The sequence below is a fragment of the Eptatretus burgeri genome, chromosome 9 (assembly GCF_056783735.1).
Source record: "Eptatretus burgeri isolate ZD-2024b chromosome 9, Ebu_testis_v1, whole genome shotgun sequence".
In the NCBI taxonomy this organism is placed as follows: Eukaryota; Metazoa; Chordata; class Myxini; order Myxiniformes; family Myxinidae; genus Eptatretus; species Eptatretus burgeri.
Window position 1 is genome coordinate 21,390,248 of NC_140969.1, and position 18,923 is coordinate 21,409,170.

The 18,923-nt window shown below is 42.1% G+C and overlaps 1 protein-coding gene and 1 long non-coding RNA gene across 6 annotated transcripts in view; one reads left to right on the forward strand and one right to left on the reverse strand.

The window, feature by feature from the left end:
• The window catches only part of WIF1 (Wnt inhibitory factor 1), a 57,302-nt gene extending 40,086 nt beyond the window's left edge, over positions 1 to 17,216 (forward strand). For both annotated transcript variants that reach the window (XM_085894305.1, XM_085894306.1), the window contains 3 exons: positions 12,759 to 12,854; positions 15,792 to 15,887; positions 16,267 to 17,216. In XM_085894305.1, coding sequence (XP_085750431.1) covers positions 12,759 to 12,854; positions 15,792 to 15,887; positions 16,267 to 16,382 — 308 coding nt within the window. In that variant the 3' untranslated portion in view covers positions 16,383 to 17,216. The remainder of the gene's footprint in view (positions 1 to 12,758; positions 12,855 to 15,791; positions 15,888 to 16,266) is intronic.
• Positions 1 to 18,923, reverse strand: part of LOC147019679 (uncharacterized) — a 77,545-nt gene that overhangs the window by 35,207 nt on the left and 23,415 nt on the right. For 3 of the 4 annotated variants that reach the window (XR_015061483.1, XR_015061484.1, XR_015061485.1), the window contains exons 2-3: positions 16,851 to 16,938; positions 12,273 to 12,460 (exon numbers count right to left, since the gene is read on the reverse strand). This is a non-coding gene — a long non-coding RNA (uncharacterized LOC147019679). The remainder of the gene's footprint in view (positions 1 to 12,272; positions 12,461 to 16,850; positions 16,939 to 18,923) is intronic. The other variant, XR_015061486.1, reaches the window with a different exon arrangement.

The window sequence follows — 18,923 nt, forward strand, 5'->3', positions numbered from 1 at the left end:
AATTTTCAAAAAGTAACAGATTCGAATGAAACAATGGTGGTGTTGGAATGCTTTTCAGCAATTAATCGAATAATTAATTATTTTATGTTTATGATTATTTTTTTAATTATGTAATTAATCAATTAATGAATCAATTATTGGACTTCCAATTCCAACTCCGTGTGCTGCAAGGCGGCATCGCAGGGCGCTGGAGGTGCCCCGCGATGTCGCATGCTGGAGGATTTGTTATTTATTTATTTGGCACAGGGGTGGTGTACTTTGAATGTTCCGCGACTTATTACTTGGAAAATCGAAGATTTTTCAAGTATGTATATTGGTTAGTCCATTTTGAGATTCTGTCTGTCTGTCTGTTTGTCTTTTTATCACCTACAGGTCACAATTTTAAACCGATATTCAAGAAACTTCACCACATGATAGAGTTTGTCATAAGGAAGAAGCCTATTGTTTTTGAGGCCAAAAGGTCAAAAGATCAACATAGGCCAAAGGTCAGCAACTTAGGTGGGATTTCTAAAATCCTCAATTTTCATCGGATTGACTTGAAATTTCAAGATGGTTTATATTTAAGGTCACCAAATTAAACCAGCCAATTATTTTTGAGGTCAGCATGGACCGAAAGGTCAGCATAGGCCCAAGGTCAACAACTAAGGTGGTATTTATAAAATCCTCAGTTTTCATCCAATTGACTTGAAATTTGAAGAGGATTTATATTTCAGGTCAGTGCATTCAACTAGCCAATTCATTTTGAAGTCAACATCAAACAAAAGGTCAACATAGACCAAAAGTCAACAGGTAAGATTTCTAAAATCTTCAATTTTTATCCGATTGACTTGAGATATATAGAGAATTTATATTCCATGTCACTGAATTCAACCACCAATAATTATTGTAGAGGTCCACATCGACCAAAAGGTCAATATAGGCCGAATTTCTGAAATTGTCAATTTTCATCCAATTAATTTGAAATTTGAAGAGGAGTTGCATATTTGGTCATTGAATTCAACCATCAATTATTTTTGAGGTCAAATTTGTTTTATGGATTTTGCAAGTATTGTGCTCTGCATGACGTCTTCTTTGACATCAAAATTGAAGATTTTTCAAGTATATTGGTCAGTCGATTTTGGTATTCTGTCTATTTGTCTGTTTGTCATCTCCAGGACAGAATTTTAAACCAATCTTCACAAAATTTCATCACATTGTAGAATTTGTCATAAGAAAGAAGCCTATTGTTTTTGAGGTCAAAAGGTCAACATAGGCTAAAGGTCAACAACTTAAGTGAGATGACAGTCCACGAGCAGTGGGGTGTGACTGCGTAGGGTGGGTACAGAGAGCGATGGTTTGGGGACACAAGATTTCGAAGCAAACACATAATTGCGGCATTCAGCTTTCTCACAAGCACAGATGGCTGTGGTGCCATTTGAGGAGCACACATCAAAGAGAGATTTAACAAGAATAAGCAATTAGAGATTGCAGACCCTCGCCAGAACTTGTTTTGTGTGGTGTTTGTGTAGTTTTGTGTGGTGTATTTTGTTAGGCGTTTGTGTACTGGTGTGTTACATAATGAATAAGTGATAAAATTAGAACTGCCACTTTATAACTGCTGACAGTGATGACTGGGTGCTAAGACGTCCTGCTTTGATGCAACCCCACTTTGATCAGATACCTGACCCTGACCCATGACGTTTTTCATTATTATTCAATTAAAGTTAGAATGGCATCAAAATATATTCAATTCAAATCAAATGGAAGACCAAAGATGTACAGTCCTGCATTGAAGTCATCCAAAAGAACCCAAACAAGGAAAAAGCAAAGATGAAGTCATCAGGAAGAACCTGGATAGGATTTGAATTTCAGTTTCTCCTTCCATACCCTCAAACCAATCTAGGCACAACCAAGTGAGCCTTTTTCAAAAAAAAGAAATCATAAAGAACCCAGATCAAAAAAATAAATAATTCTGGCTGCCAGACCATGTGTCCGATCAAGTTGAAATTTAAATCATGTATTTCCCATCACTACTACATCATAATTATGAAGTTTCATGTCGATTGATTAAGTGGTTCCAGAGAAAACATCATTTAATATTTTTCTTCAATCCAATATGGCTAACAAATCATCTGACCCATCAATTTGTATTCCTTCACAAACTTGGACAACCAAGGCTTGGGGAATATTTGTGTGAAGTTTCCCCTTGATCTGCCCAGCTGTTCTGGAGTTTTTATTTATTTATAGCTTTTAGGGTAAATACAATATAGCTGCCAAACCATATGACCTATGACATCATATGTGAATGTTTTGTTCCTCATGGATAGGTGGTCATACTTGTAAAGTTTTGCCTCAATCTTTTCAGCCATTTCAGAGAAGATATTTGAAGTTAATAAAAGAATACACAATGACTGCTGAATCACGTGACCGATGACGTCATCAATTTTTTTTCCTGTGGACCATTTAATCCCTAGAAGACCCTCAAAATTTTCATACTGATCAGACATAGTGTTCTACATATGTAATTATGACGTCATGATGAAGGCACCGATGATGTCTTTTAAAAAATTACACCTATTCCCCATGAGGATTACTTGCCTTGTGCCAAGTTTCAATTTTTTTCCTTGGTGTGGTTTCATAGATACAGAGGTCCAAAGTTTTTCTGTTTTTCCAACATGGCTGCCATACCACGTGACCTATAGTCATAATTATGACTAGAACATTCCACATGAGTAGTCGCACCTGTGGAGATAATTTCATCTCTATCCGACAAGCGGTTGTGGAGAAAAACACTAAATTTCTGTGCCGCCAAACAAACAAACAAACAAGAAAAAGACGTCGTGCAGAGCATGATACTTGCAAAATCCACCCCCTCTCCAAAGGTTGCCATGGATACATCAAATTGTCCATTTCATTAAGATAAAAACTTGACAATCTTAATCAAAGCTCAGGTCAATCAGATGAAAATTGATTATTCTTCAGATTGAAATTGATGATTTTAGAAGTTTGACCTTGAGTTGACTTTTTGACCTCAAAAATAGTTGGTTTACAAATTCCTTGACGCACTATGCAATTGCTGCTTAATTTTTAGGTTAATCAGATGAAAATTGACGATTTTTCAAATTGATGATTTTAGAAGTTTGACCTCGAGTTGACCTTTGACCTTTTGACCTCAAAAATAGTCAGTTTCCCAATTCAATAATTCACCATGAAATTGCTGTTTAATTTTCTAAGTCAATCGGATGAAAATTGACGATTTTAGAAATTGGACCTCAAGTTGACCTTTGACCTCAAAATCAATACGTTTCTCAGTTGATACTACCTCTACAACTTGGTGTGAGTTTCATGAAGATCTGTTTTAATTTGTGACCTGTAGGCGATTGACAGACAGACAGACAGACAGACAGAGACAGAGACAGAGACAGACAGAATAACAAAATCGACTGACCAATATTCTTGAAAAGTCTTCGATTTTGCAAGTAACAAACGGACCCAAACGCAATAACCTCTTCTTCGGTGAGGGTAAAAAGGCACCACCAGGTCTTGGAGGAATCAGACAAGTTTGAAAGTTCAATGATGAAGTTAGACAGGTGTTGTTTCGTGGCTCTCCTGAGAGCGTACACATACTTGTTGCAGGCTTTTTGAAATGGTCTGAGATTTCCTTTGGTCAGGTTTACCTTCCAGGAAGAGAAAGGAAGTCGTTTCAGGAAAGGAGAAAGGAAAGCAATTTCCTCACCATAGGAGGTAGGTCCCTATACCATGGATGGGAGGATGGGTAGGATAACTGAAGACGAGATGGTAATGGACAACTTTACACTTTTGTTGAATGGAAGCTGCCGAGACCAGTCCATGAGTACTTTTATATCTCTGACGGGGTTTTACTTGATACAGCATTGTCATCTGTAAACAGTTTCAGCTTGGAGTCAACAACAACCTCAACTGAAAGGTCATTGACCTAATAAATAGTACTGGATCCAGGACACTGGTCTGCATTTGATATCTTTTTTTCTTTTTTTTATATACCTTCTCGAGGCTCGTATAAGAGCTAACACACAACGCACAGCAATAGGGGGTATGAGACAAGAGGGGTGGGAGTGGGAATGACAAAACAGTGGGGAACAGAGATATTAGGAGATCTGTGGAAGGGAGAGGGATGGGGCAGGGAACATGGGGAATACAAGATGGACATTACAGGGACTTTCAGGAAGGAAAGCAGGGAATTTGAAGGAGGTGGTTTGGGGTGGATTAAAGGGGGTAGAAAAGATCGATGAACAGCTGTTTTGAAGGCCTGGAGGGAAGAATGGGATTGAACAGAGTGAGGGAGTTTATTCCAAAGGTGGGACAAAAGAGGAATGAAAGAGTGAAGGTGAGCAGTGATTCGTGATTTTGGTAGTTTTACCAGAAGGGGTTGTTGGCGGACCTTGTGCGCCCTGTGGAAATATGGTGGGGACAAATCGCAGACACAGCAGAGGGGCGAGACTGGAGAGGAGATGATAGAAGACAGATAGACCACCGACCTGCCTGTGTTGAGAGAGAAAGAAGCCCAAAGACTCAACCTTATCGCGGGAGATGCCAATGATCTGAAATGCCTTGGTTTCCACAGCGTGAAGCCGAGAAAGGTGGGAGGCAGGAGCACCAGCCCAGAGGGGAGAGCAGTACTCCACCAGGCTGTGGACGAAAGCTTTGTATGTGGTCAGGAGCTCAGGTGGGCCGAGGAAGGACTTTGCACGCTGGATGATTCCAAGTCGGCGACTGACTTTGGAGGCCAGATTGGAAATGTGGCTTTCCCAGGAAAGATCATGGCAGATTGGAAATGTGGCTTTCCCAGGAAAGATCATGGCAGATAGTGAGACCCAGAATCTGGAAAGAAATGACTTCTTCTAGAGGATTGTTGAGAAAATATATGGGGGGTTTTCCAAATGGTCCCTTCAGAGAGACATTGTGAGAGTGTGAGATTTGTCAGGATTGAAAGACATGTTCTACACATTGGACCAGTTTGTGATTTTCTCCAGATCTGTAGAGAGCAAAGAGGCTGCGGCTTGCCGGTCTGAGGAATGACAGATGGTATGACAAAGGATGGAGTCATCAGCAAAGAGTTAAAGAGGATTTTCTAGAGAGTCGGAGAAATCATTGATGAAAACCAGAAAAAGAACATGGCCCAGAATGCTGCCTTGAGGAACTCCCACCTGGACAGGAAGAGGGGGTGAGAGAACCCCATTTAGGGCCACACGTTGGCTGCAGCAGAAGAGGAAGTCTGTGAGCCATGAGTGGAGATGGCCTTGGATACCATAGGAAGAGAGTTAGGTGAGCAGGGCAGGGTGCCAAATCATGTCAAAAGGAGGCGATATGTCTTGGGATACGGCTCTGATTTCATGTCCGGCATTGAGGACCTTCATCCATTGTTGGGAGAGCAGAAGCAGCATATCCAGGGTAGAGTGACTTGGTCTGAAACCACATTGATAATCGGAAATCAAGCCATTGGAGAAGAGGAAGGATTTAATGTCTGAAGCGATGATGGATTCCATAACCTTACAGATAATTTGGAGATGGCTGATTGGTCTGTCGTTACAGGGATTTGTTTTTGCACCTTTTATGCAGGGCAGTGATGTTTGCTAATTTCCAAGCAGATGGCAGATTACCTTGAGCAAATGAGAGGGTGAATAGAACAGAGAGAGGGTGAGCAAGTGCAGAGGAGCAGGTTTTATGACACGTGGGCTGATGCCGTATGGACTGGTTGCAGAATCTGAGTCCTGGTTTGACAGCAAGCTCTCCACATTGTCAGGGGAAAAGGACACAGGGTCCAAGGACAGGTGGGTGAAAAAAAAACTGTTTTTTTTATCCAGAAGGCAATACTCTCAACCAGTCTGACCATTGACCATAACCCTCTGTGTTCATTCAATCAAGTATGCCTTTATCCATATCAGCATGTGCCTATCTCCTCTATGTGATTTAAATTTGCACAAGAGGCATTGATGCGGCATACTGGTCAAAGACTTTATGGTAGTCTCGGTACATTCAGTCAATGTTGTAACCATCATCCAGCTCTCTCTCATCCATTGTGTACAAGATCTCCCACTGTGAAAGCCATGATGCTCATTGCTGAGAAGGTTATTAGTTTCCAAGTGCTCTAACCTGTCTCTTTATGACCATGTTCTCCATTAGCTTACTCACCAGTGAGGTCAAAGAGGTCTGTCGTTTCCAGGTGTTGTCGCCACCACGTCATCCTGATCGTTTTGTGCGAATCCCAGCCCGCTGCGTCAAAGAGGCTGCGGTGGCCGGCTGATTTGGACATCCCGGGCCGAATAATGTTGTCTCTCGCCACTATACCAAAACAGTGGGACAACCGAGCCAGCATATCTTCTTCTTCTTCTTTCGGCTGCTCCCGTTAGGGGTCGCCACAGCGGATCATCCGTATGATCCGTATAGTGATTTGGCACATGTTTTACGCCGGATGCCCTTCCTGACGCAACCCTGGTCACCTCTTACGACACAGGGATATGGTACACCTATTTTAACCGGGGTATACACTGGCCCAGTATACTGGTACTCATTTCGCCGACCTCGGAAGGATGACAGGCTGAGTCAACCCCCTGGTGTATTAATTCAGTGGCCCAACGGGGCTTGACCTCAGGACCTTTTGGATCCCAAGCCACTGCCCGAACCATTGCGCCAACACCAGGCTCCACAACCGAGCCAGCAAATATGCTCTGCTAATCGGTGCCATGCGGATGATCTCTAATTACGACTGAGCAGAGTCATGAAGTGCACGACACGGTCGTATTATGAGTGCTGATCGTCCATATCCAAATTGTCCTCTAACAGACATGCCAATTGAAATTGCTATAACAACTGCTCAAGTTCATTCCAAGACCAAACAGATTTTTGTAAATAAACTAGTACAAAAGCCCATGAAAAATGATGGGTTGGAATTATTTGATTTGAAATATTCAAGGACACTGGAAGGTATGATCTTTTGTAGCAAGAAAATTGTTATTTTAAAACACTACATGCTACATAAAACACAAATTTAATCCCTTTTTCTTTATTTTCTGGGATGTTTCATTTCAACACGACAGCCTCGTGAGCATGCCAAAATCTGAAGCCTCGGCCTCGTGCCAGGTTTGCTTTAATCTTCTTTATTTATGAGACATCGTACAGACATAAATGAAGACTCATTTTACTCTGCACACATTACACATCACGTGCAGTGAATTCATCCCCTGCACATTGTATTTATTGTTATTTTTTTAATGTTTCTGAACACCGCCCTTGAGGCTCAGTTCGCAAGTCACCATCTACAATTTCAACAGAAGAGACGCAATTACGCTTTTATGAAAAATGTTTTTCGAGTTTATTATCCTGAAAAATAGACTGCAATGAACACGCAGTTGTGTTAAAAGATTGGCCTTAAAAACAATATTCAAATTGTCCTTATGAAGGGGGACAGACAAATACACACTGTGTTTCATATAGGTCAATGGTACATGTGGGTGGGAATACAATGAAGCTAATAACAATAAATGCAAAAAAAACCTTACCCTCGACCAAATACACACCCACAAAACCAACGAACGAACAGGAGATTCCTTAACTATGTCCTCAGCGGGCCCAGTAAAGGGGCTGTCACACCATGTATTGACGTTTTAGCCAGCGTATGGCAACGTATCAAAATGTATGTAAAACGCTGGCGTACGCTGAACTATTGATGTTTTTTTTTTTATGTTTTTGGCATATTCATAACGAGTTGGACGTATGCATAACGTATTACTAACGTACACAGAACGTTTCGAGAACTTATAGATAACTTATACCAACGAATGCTTAGCGTGTTGTCGGCATTCACAACGTATGCCTAGCGATAGTCTAACGTATGCATAGCGCGGCAGCGTATCGCCAACGATCACGTGGCGTAGCCTATTAAAAGGCTGCCGCTCGACGATTAAAATCATAATCGCATGAGACATCGAAGTGTCAAGGCCCTGTCACACCTTGACGTTTTAGCCAACGTATGCCGAGGTATGAAAAATTTGCCGAATACGCTGGCACACGTCGAATATGTTATGGGTAAGTTTTGTATACGTTAAGAGCACGCTGAAGCACGCTGGCATGTCGTAGTACGCCGAGCACGTCGACAAATTTTAAGCATGCTCAAAATTTTTCGACGTATGCCAGCGGTTTATGGTGGCATACGTTCCTCATACGCTGGCCGCATACGACTCACACGTTCCGCATACACTGGCCATAAGTTGTTGTCACGTTATGCGATCGTTGACACACATCGACACACGTTACTTGTAATTTACTCATAAGTCGAAACACGTCGAGGTAATGTTTAGCGTACCCGAAACTTATTTCTAACCTATAAGTAACGTGCTTTGAACCTATGTGTAACGTATATCCAACGCACATTGACGTCTTCCGGATGACCACAGAACTTACTGAACGTGTTTCTAACTTACAGCTACCGTATAATGGCGTATTGGCAGTGTTTAGGGGAATTGGTATATAAAAATGGGCTTCACAGGAGGAACCCGTCGAATTACTTCGACGTGTTTCGACTTATGAGTAACTTACAAGTAACGTGTGTCGACGTGTGTCAACGATCGCGTAACATATCTACAACTTATGGCCAGCGTATGCGGAACGCGAGTCATACGCTGGCATACGTCAAAAAATTTTGAGCATGTTAAAATTTGTCGATGAGCTCGGCGTACTACGACGTATGCCAGCGTGCTTCAGCGTGCTCTTAACATATACAAAACTTACCCATAACGTATTCGACGTGTGCCAACGTTTTAGACAAATTTTGCATACGTCGGCATATGCTGGCTAAATCGTCAAGGTGTGACAGCCCCTTAAGCCTGGTGTTGGCTTAGTGGTTAGGGTGGTGGCTTGGGATCCTAGGGTCCTGAGTTCAAGCCCCGTTGGCCACTGAATTAAATAATACACGAGGAGGTTGACTCAGCCTATCATCCTTCTGTGGTCGGCAAAATGAGTACCAGTGTACTGGTAAGGGGGACACTGCATCAGCGGCATAGCTGTGTCCCAATCAATGATGCAACCAGCATCCACGGGCTGTACAAGAGAGACAGAGAGAGACAGACAGACAGACACAGAGACAGAGACAGAGACAGAGACAGAGACAGAGACAGAGACAGAGACAGAGACAGAGACAGAGACAGAGACAGAGACAGAGACAGAGACAGAGAGAGAGAGAGAGAGAGAGAGAGAGAGAGAGAGAGAGAGAGAGGGCCCAGTCATACCATGAGAGATGGACAAGTCAGAGGCAAAACAGAATATAAAATATCCGGTGATGCCTGGCAGGACACCTCTGGACCTTGAGGAGCAGAACCAGTCATTGCTGCAGGCTAGCTGATACCCATGTAGCACCCCAGAAAGAGGAGAGTGGGCGTGGCTAGCTGGGTGGGGTGTGGCACAGCGCAGCAGCTCGTGCAGGCTCCACAAGGATTCCCCAGTATATGCTCGGGACATCTGTTCCCGTGTGCTTCTCTGCACGTGCTTTTATCATGTCTGGCCCCACCCGCCGCCGTGAAGCACTTCCCCCCTCCCCTCTCGGCCGCTATTGGCCCAGTGGCCCTGCTTGATGGATCCAAGTACTTCCCCCCTGAACCGTCACACAGACGGTCCTCCTCCTCATCTCGGGCAGGAATGATACTCGGCTTTCTGCCCAAAACTTATGCCTAAGGGCTTACCTGGATGCTCAAAAGGACATTCCTTTTGGTATGATTCCAAAGGATTTTAGAATGATTCCAAAGGATAAAAAGGGGTGGTTTAGAGATTGCGTTTTAGACACACACATTGAGGAAGGGGATGACACACATATATATATATATATATATATATATATATATATATATATATATATATATATATATATATATATAATAGCACAATTAAATAACTTCACACTTATTCTATTACATTTAATAATGGGAATAATTAAACTATCATATGGAATGTTAGCCCCTAGAGGTCATTTCCACAACACAGGATTACTCTTCTTTACTTTCTTTCAAAAAGGTACAACATTGGCTTGTTTTCACCATTGTGGGACACTTCCCTCCTTCAGAGATTTGGTGAAAATAACTTGGATTGGCTCTGATTTAATGGCGAGTCTTGAATGATAAACAGCATTTTGGCGAAGAAATTTCTTAATGTAAGTTTTTTTTTATCTTGGAGGTTAAATCCACCTCGTGGACTGTGAAATACATCTCCAGTATAATATATTTCATCGCTCTCCTTTTCATGGTTGGTATTGTTGTTTTATTCTCCACTGTGAACACAATCCCAAAAGGGAGTATTTGCTTACTCCTGGTCATTTAGTGCCGAGAGTGAGCCTGGTGTTTGCTTAATGGTTAAGGTGGCTGACTGAAGATCTTAGGGTCTCGAATTTGAGCCCCTGTTGTGCTGTGAAATAACACAAGGTGGGATGACTCAGCTGGTCACCCTTCCAAGGTTGGCAAAATGAGTACCAGCTAATGAGAAAACAGGGGGCACTGCATCAGCAGCATAGCTGCGCTCCCAGCAATGATGCAACCAGCTGCCGTAGGCTGCATACAAAATACAGGAATAACTCCAAGGGCACTCAGTGGATCACATACCTCCATCATGCAATGTCTGACCCAGGAGAACACATCAGGCCCAATACATTTTTGATATGTCATGCTATATATGATATCATTTTTGGCTCTCACTCTCAATGGTGAAGAATCACTTTAAAAAAGGAATTATTCTGTTCAGATCTGAATTTGGATTTTTACCAAAATCGAATCAATTCGTCCTTATCACACACCCAACCTGTCCATCAAGTTTCGTCCGAATCCATCCACAACTTTTTTGAGATATTGTGCTAGATATTCGTTTTGACATCGATCTCTCAATAGTGAAGATTTACTTAAAAAATTATCGGACCGTGATGTTCCTCAAAATTGAATTGATTCTTCCTTGTTACATACCCAACTTGCCCACCAAGTTTCGTCCGAATCCGTTCACAACGTTATGAGATATCCTGCTATATGTTAGTTTATCCCTATCACTCAATGGTGAAAAAATCACTAAAAATTCTCAGATCCAGATCCAGATCCGTATCTTCACCAAAATAGAATATTTTCATCCTTGTCATATTCCCAAACTCTCCACCAAAGTCCTTCGAAATCCATGCACAACTAGAGATATTTTGTTCACAAACAGACAAAGAAAGAAAGACGTTGTGCATAGCATGATACTTGCAAAATCCAGAAAACAAATGTGACCTCAAAAATAATTGGTGGTTGAATTCAATGACCAAATCCCTCAATCTTCTTCAAATTTCAACTCAATCGGATGAAAATTGACTATCCCAGGTCAAAAAACCAGTAACTTACTGGTCAACTGGTACCAGTTGAAAACCAGTAGCCAACTGGTACCAGTAAAGCCAGTTGGTTTCTTACTGGTTTTAATATGGAAATTGGAATAGAGTGATATATTACCAGTTGAAATACATGTATTTAACTAACTGGTATCAACTGGGACCAGTACATTGTAACTGGTATCAACTGGGAGACCAGTACATTGCAACTGGTATCAACTGGGACCAGTACATTGCAACTGGTATCAACTGGGACCAGTACATTGCAACTGGTATCAACTGGAACCAGTAAGACTTTAACTGGTACAAATATGAGCTACTGGTTTTTTCAACTGGGAAATTGGAATTCTGACTGAATTTAACTGGTACCAGTTGAAACCAATAGAGACCAGTTAAAGACCAATTAGAACCAATAGAGACCAGTTGAAAATGTGTACTGGATTTAACTGGTTTTTCGACCTGGGATGTTAGCAATTTGGCGGATGTCAACTTTCCGGCTGATGTCGACTTTTTGACCGATGTCGACCTTTTGACCAATGTCGACTTTTTGACCAATGTCGACTTTTTGGCCTATGTTGACTTTTTGGCCTATGTTGACTTTTTGACCGACTGTATGTTGACTTTTTAGCCTGTGTTGACTTTTTGAACTTTTTACCTCATATCAAATACAAAAAGCTTCTTGTTTATGACGAACTCTACCATGTGATAAAGTTTTGTGAAGATTGGTTTGAAATTGTGACCTGTCGGTGAATGACGTGCAAACAAATAAACAAGTAAACAAACAAACAAAGACAGAATAACGCACAAGACCAACCAATATACTTGAAAAATCTTCGATTTTCACAAGTCACAAACAACTAGACAGAGACAGGGGTGAAAACATAACCTCCGTCCACATTCGGTGGGTGGAGGTTATAATAATTACCCAGAGTTCGTCTGATTTCTGCATGTCTGGAATGCTGGTTCACAAATCTCCAAAAAACATTTTGGATTTTCTTTAACTTCTTCTGCCATCTTGTTCTCGAAGTCATCATTGGCTGTCTTTGCTTCCGACATTGCATTGTTCCTTGCCTTATTCTTCTTCTCCATACAGTTTGGGACATATCAGTCGACCTATCATGCATATGACATGTGGCACGTTTTCTTTGTAAATGGAAGAGAAAAATAAAATGCAATGACAGCATACATCATGTGTCCTTAATGTGAGGTTTGATCTTTTAAACCGTTAAAAGGCATTTTAAAGTAAAGTTGGATTACATCAGTGGGAGAAGTGCAATATACTTTAATGAAGCACACATCACATTGAAATGAGATATTTCATGTTTATCTTTATCCCCTGTTTCACTGTTTGGTATTATCTCCTCGTGCACGGTCTGATCATGTGCCTCTGACACGTCATCTTCTCCTGCAGGCTTGTGTCAGCCAGAATGTCACAATGGTGGTCGGTGCGTTGGGCCTGGTCATTGCAAATGCTCAAAAGGTTACACGGGAGACCTGTGTTCACACCGTGAGTGTTCTTGCCACCTATAACACTACTCAATCCCTTGTCGCACACCATTGCTTCCCAGACTTGTCAAATGCCCATCACCTTTAAAATCAAATGTTTAATGTTACATAATTTCCACCTAGATGTTGTGCCATTAAAGAGGGCTTCATATCAGAATACAAGCAAAGACATAAGGGCAATACCCCTGGGCACTCACCTGGGAGAACAATGAGACTGGGAGGAAGTCAACGTGGGACGGAATCATCAAAACGTACCAATGAACCAATGTTATAGCAAATAGATATTTTGGGGGGCAACACCCCATCCCACCTGTAAATCCCCTTCAACACCGATTTTTTAAAACTTTGGTACATACACGGTGATGAAGGTTGGGGTAAAGTTTCATCGAAATGGTATGTGTAGTTTCAGAGAATAATTTGCAAGTATTTCTGGACGAATGGATGGACTGACTGACGGACGGACGGATGACACGCCATCCCATAAGCTACACCGGAACTACCTTCTAGATAGGCGAAAAATCTGGAAGTAGCTTTGCTTGTGCACTGGTTTTTCCCTTGCATGAGGGGGGGGGGGGTAATTAAATCCTGTGCATGACACAACCATGTGGTGTATTGTATGGAGTGGTTCACATTTGGCCTGGATTTTTTTTTCTTATGAATGGTGGTAAATGCATGTTGGTTAAAGAAAGTCTGCATAATGTTGGTAAAATACCCAGAAGCATGTGTTTTATGCTCTAATTGACATTCTGAAAATGGAGCCAGTGAGATTCTATTCTTTTGTATGTGGCATGGGGCTGCTGGTTTGCATCATTGCTGGGAGCACTGCTGTGTGATTGATGCAATACTCCCTGTTCGTTAGGACAGAAATTTGGAATTTGTTCATGGTGTCGGTGATAGCTCACCTCTTTGGGAAAGGCACCGTGGGAACTTTAATGCCCACCAAATAATGCCAACAGATAGGGCGTCCAGTTTAATGTCCATCTGAGAGACGGTACACGCATTGATGCCCTGCCTGCGAAACGCCAAGGTGACAGTTTATAGCTGATCCGAGATTCATATCCAGGCTAGACAGTTCAGAGGCGAGGGTGCCTGAATCTAGGATGACCTGCCAGTTGAGCAAGTAATATAATCAAAAATCTCGAGTGAACAAGTAAACCTCTGGTTGACAAAACATCAGGCTTGTTGGAATGTAGATCTTGTTCTTTTTCTTTCATGTTGCAGTACAAGGCTGCAGGGTAGCATCATTGGCCGCGGGTGTAGCTGTGGCACTGATGCCTTGCCCGCTGGAGGTTAGGGCAGGAATTTGTAATTTGTTCATGGTGCTGGCGATAGCTTACCTACTCTTCGAGAAGGACACTTTGGCATCTTTAACGTCCACCAACTAATGCCAACAGATGGGATTCCTGTTTAACATCCATCCGAGGAAGGGTGCATATTGATGAATACCCTTGCTTGTGAAACGCTGGGATGACGGTTTAAGGTGGGTCGGGATTCAAACCCAGGCTAGACAGCATGGAGGCAAGTGTGCATACATCTAGGCCATCCTGCGAGCCCGGAATATAGATAATTGGAGGTGTAATATCGTGACGATTGCTCGTCAAAGGCATCCGTATTATTACAGCACCTTGGAAGTTTTCTACAAACAAGTTTGAAGCACCCTTTTATCATTGAAATCATTGCCGATCTGCAGTATATCAATGCTTGGCCGAAGGAGAATTGAAGGTTGTGCTTTTCATCTTAAGATACACTGACACCATCAAAGCATACTCAAAACAATGAAAACCACTCTCAGTCAAGGAAACAAAACAACACAAGTTGTGGATTTTATGAGGCATCATTGGCTTTTTGATATCGGGACAGCATCCAATTGCGTGCACCGGTTGCTGAAAACAAAGTCCAGTGCTGCATCTTCAATCGAAGGACGATGTGTGCAACAACAGCGGCTGAACGGTCTCAATGACTTACAGCAGCAGAGTCCATCTCAAGGAAGCCAGGCTGCGCACAAATGCAGAGCTTTCCTGCCAGACTTTGAAGTGGCCAAACCAAATACAGGTTTGCTTTCCTGGCCTCCTTTGGGCTGAGCCAAGGGGGTAATTCTGCTACACTGGGGGTCATTCTGATGTTCTTCATCAAAGCCACTGATCTGGGAGTAAATGCATTTCTTGTACGTGATGGCAAAATGACCGGCAATCCCCATCAGCTTCCAGACGCAAGGTCGGGCCCTGTCGGGTGTACGGGTGTACGAGCGAGTTTTCCATGTGACCGCGATGCTACATCAGAAACATCCCTTTGAATACCCTCGGTGAAGCCAATATACTAATGACCTCGACCAAACAGACGGGTTTTCGGTTTGGCCAATTACTGTGGTCAGCCAAAACATTTACGCTTCTTGCCAACTTGTGATTAGAAGCAGCGATGGATCTCTTTAGGCTTTGATGCGCCGTTCCCAAGAGCTGTTGAGGTGCTGAGTTCTTAATTGAGTCTGCTCTCAAGCATTTGGTATATAAATGCACATGTGCAGAGGAAAAGGTCAGTAGAGTTTGCTTGTGAAGTTGGAATGTACAGAAAGAAACTTCAGAGGAGATATACAAACTTAAACAAGACTCCAAATAAGCAATAAATCCAAACCTGGTGTTCATCTGTTTTGAGCAATAGCAGAAATATCAGTTCATTGTCTTACTTCTTTGTCTTTTCAATCTGTTTTTTTTCTTTCTTTCTATGAAACCTCATTTTATCTCTTCATGGTTGTGCAAGCTTGTTCTCCTGGCTTGTGGATGTTTGCCGTCTTAGACAGTCCCCACTGGGTAGCTGCACCCCAGGCTAAGACTTTATTTTCCAAGAAGAGGGGATGAATGGGAGAGGGTGGCTGGTGTCTAAGGTCCAAAAAAGTCTTTCAAAAATAATTAATCCTGTCTTTCTCTCTCCAATTTCCCCTCAGCAATCTGCACTCCCAGGTGTGGCATACACGGTGTGTGTATACACCCCCATGTGTGCCACTGTGACCGTGGCTGGCACGGACAGATCTGTGACAAATGTGAGACATGCTTCGATTATTATTGACTCTCATTCGTTTCCCATCAATTTTCATGTGAAATCTCTCAACTCGTACAAAGAGAATCTAACTGCCATTTCCTGAAACCAAATATTGCCCATTAAATCCCCAATCCAAACAGTCATCCAAACCTTTACAAACACACCACGCATACAAACACCCTCATTTGCCTCCACACCCATCCCATAACCCTTCGGGTTTGTTTTCTTCTTCTCTCGCTTTCCTTTTTGTCCAGTAAGCTCATTCTCTCTCAAAAACATTCTACACTTTGATCAACAGGCCTTCAAATGAGCTTAATTTAAGCCACATCAGAAGATCCTTTCAAATCATAAAGTCTCCCTCTACCCTATAACCTCCTCAGATGATCATCCAAATCTACTTGTACCCAGAGCTGGACATAAGAACAAGCCGCGAGCACTTCCCACCAAAGTTCTGCAAGTCGAAGTCACGCCCGAAGACTCGAACTACATCTGGTGATGGCTGGAAGGATGAGTCCATGAGCCCTATCCAACAAAGGTTTTCGATTCATGACCGGTTGGAGTATACTCTACACTCGTACAAACAAGCTGCACGGCATCCGGAGACAAACGTGACCAATCCTCACGCACGTCCATGGCTGTGTCGAAATTTTCTTTTCTTTTTTGAAAAACAAAAACAAAAACAAAAACAAAAACTTCCTGTTCCCAAACTTTCTGAAAGTTGTTCATTGATTTAGTGACTACCTGGCAACTAATATTTTCTTAAAATACAACTAACTTCAGCGTTGGAACAAACTCTTGAATCAATTTGGTGCTTCTCATGTAAATCCTTCTAACTGTAACCGTTAACTTCGAACACTGACCACCTCTCAAGCAGCCATCATAAATATCACGTCAAATGCAGTTTATATGTTTTAACGATTAAAGTCTTTCTGTTCTATTAACTAGTTGGATCCAAGAAGTTTACCTTTGAAAATGTTGGATTCTTTTGAGACCGACAGCTTCACGTTTGTTCAACAGGATGCCTCCAGTTACATTTCACCCATCGGTTCCGCCTTTCAAAACAGAAATCAGACAGAATGTGCTGTTTTTAAATACCGTATTTAAGGCATTTTTATATACATGATGGGTGATTAAAATCGTTTTTTTTTTTGTTTTTTTTACTTTTAAATATACTGGCTCACATTGCTATATCGGAACAAGATGATGTACTTTAACGACATTTGAACGTTTGACCATGTTTAGCCATTAAAACTAGAAACTATATATCACATTTAACTTATTTGTGATAAAAGAATGTAATCAAATATAAATAAAACGTTTGTGGAATATATCACCGAATGCGTTTCCCTCTGTTTGTCTGTGAGCAGGATATCTCAAAAAGTTATGGACGGATTCGGACGAAACTTGGTGTACAGATTGGGTGTGTGACAAGGACGAATTGATTAGATTTTGCTAAAGATCCAGATCCAGATCCAGATCCTATAAAAAAAAATTTCACCGATTCTTCGCCATTGAGAGATTGGGCCAACAATGATATTCCGCACGATATCTCAAAAAGTTGTGGACGAGTTGGTTAGGTGACAAGAACAAGTGGAATAGATTTTGGTTAAGGTCCGGATTCAGATCTGATCTATCAGTGGAGTATGCGCTCGACCAAGTGCCGTTCTAGTTAACAGTTGCGGCCAGTCGTGCTCTCAGTGCAATTCCCACATTGCAAAGGGGGGAGGCTTTATGGTTAGCAGGTCCAAAGATTTTGGTATCACCACATATTGATAGCTCAAGGAGAAGAGCTCACAAGTGCAATTGTAGAAACGTTTTTGCCATTCACTTCTCTGTGGCCCCTTTCATGCGAAGGCGTTGACTGTAGTATGTGTGAACAGTTTCCTTGCCAGTACTGTATGCTCACGTTTGGGAAGCAACCAATCTCATCATGACTTACAGGTATCAATATAACAACATTCTGATCCTGGAGAGTTGACAGACTGCCCTCGTTTTAATCAGATGTGCTACTCATTGTGGTGAAATGTGGCACATGTCGGTCATACATGCAACTATAGGATTTTCAGGCACATAAGTTGAGATGACTTCCTCAAGACACATTGTGGGCATTCGTTGGAAAGAAAGGATGACCAATGAAGAAGTCTTTGCTCGGCTTCAGGTTTAGCGCACAATACTCGGTCGCATTGAAACTGCGTATCATCTATCTGGGTCATATCTTACGGGAGCCAGATAGATGTCCATCCGCTCCCACCCCCTCACACTCAAAACAGGCACTAGAGATCTGGCTTTCTGGTGAAAGATTGAGAAGGTGATCGTATGATGTGGTTTAAAAACCCATTCCATTGACCGCACAGCGTATCTCTCACCGCGCTAAAGATTACGCCAGATGGAAACGCCATACTTGGCAGGTTGCAATCTCAACCGATAACAGATGACAAATGGGATGGTAACTATGAAGACAAAGACTTTGGGATGTCACACAAAACGTAACCGAACCAACCAATTCAACAACATCCAGGTTGTATAAAACGTTGAGGAAACGCATTTTAACGGCGTGCGCTTAATAACGAGTGGGATTTTAGCTCAAGGCTTTGAACAAGAAAAGTGAATACATTATCAGGATGACTAGCCCAATGCTTTGCTGGAGATCTGGTGCAATAGAGTGTGTGGAATCAGTGCAATTTGTGAAATGTATGAAGCAGTTTTCGCATCAGAGGCTTGAATAGTAGAGTGAACACATGGAAGGTGAAAGTGGCGAAAATGCCAGGAATGTCGGAGCTGGAGCATGGAAGGCAGGTAAGGTACTTTCGGGGAGTCATTAAAGCAGTGAGGGATGATTGGGGAGCAAAGATGAAAGGTTTTAGAGCTCTGTTTGTTTAAACGCTTCCAGCTGCCTTGAAAAGCTTTCGAGCACTCTTGCCCCTCATCTTCCACTCGTGCAGTTCACAGCTTTCATCTTGTGCTTGTGTTATTCTTAACTGTGGAAACGACAAATTGCACACCTTGGATTGAGATCGAAAAGTACAAATGAATAAAC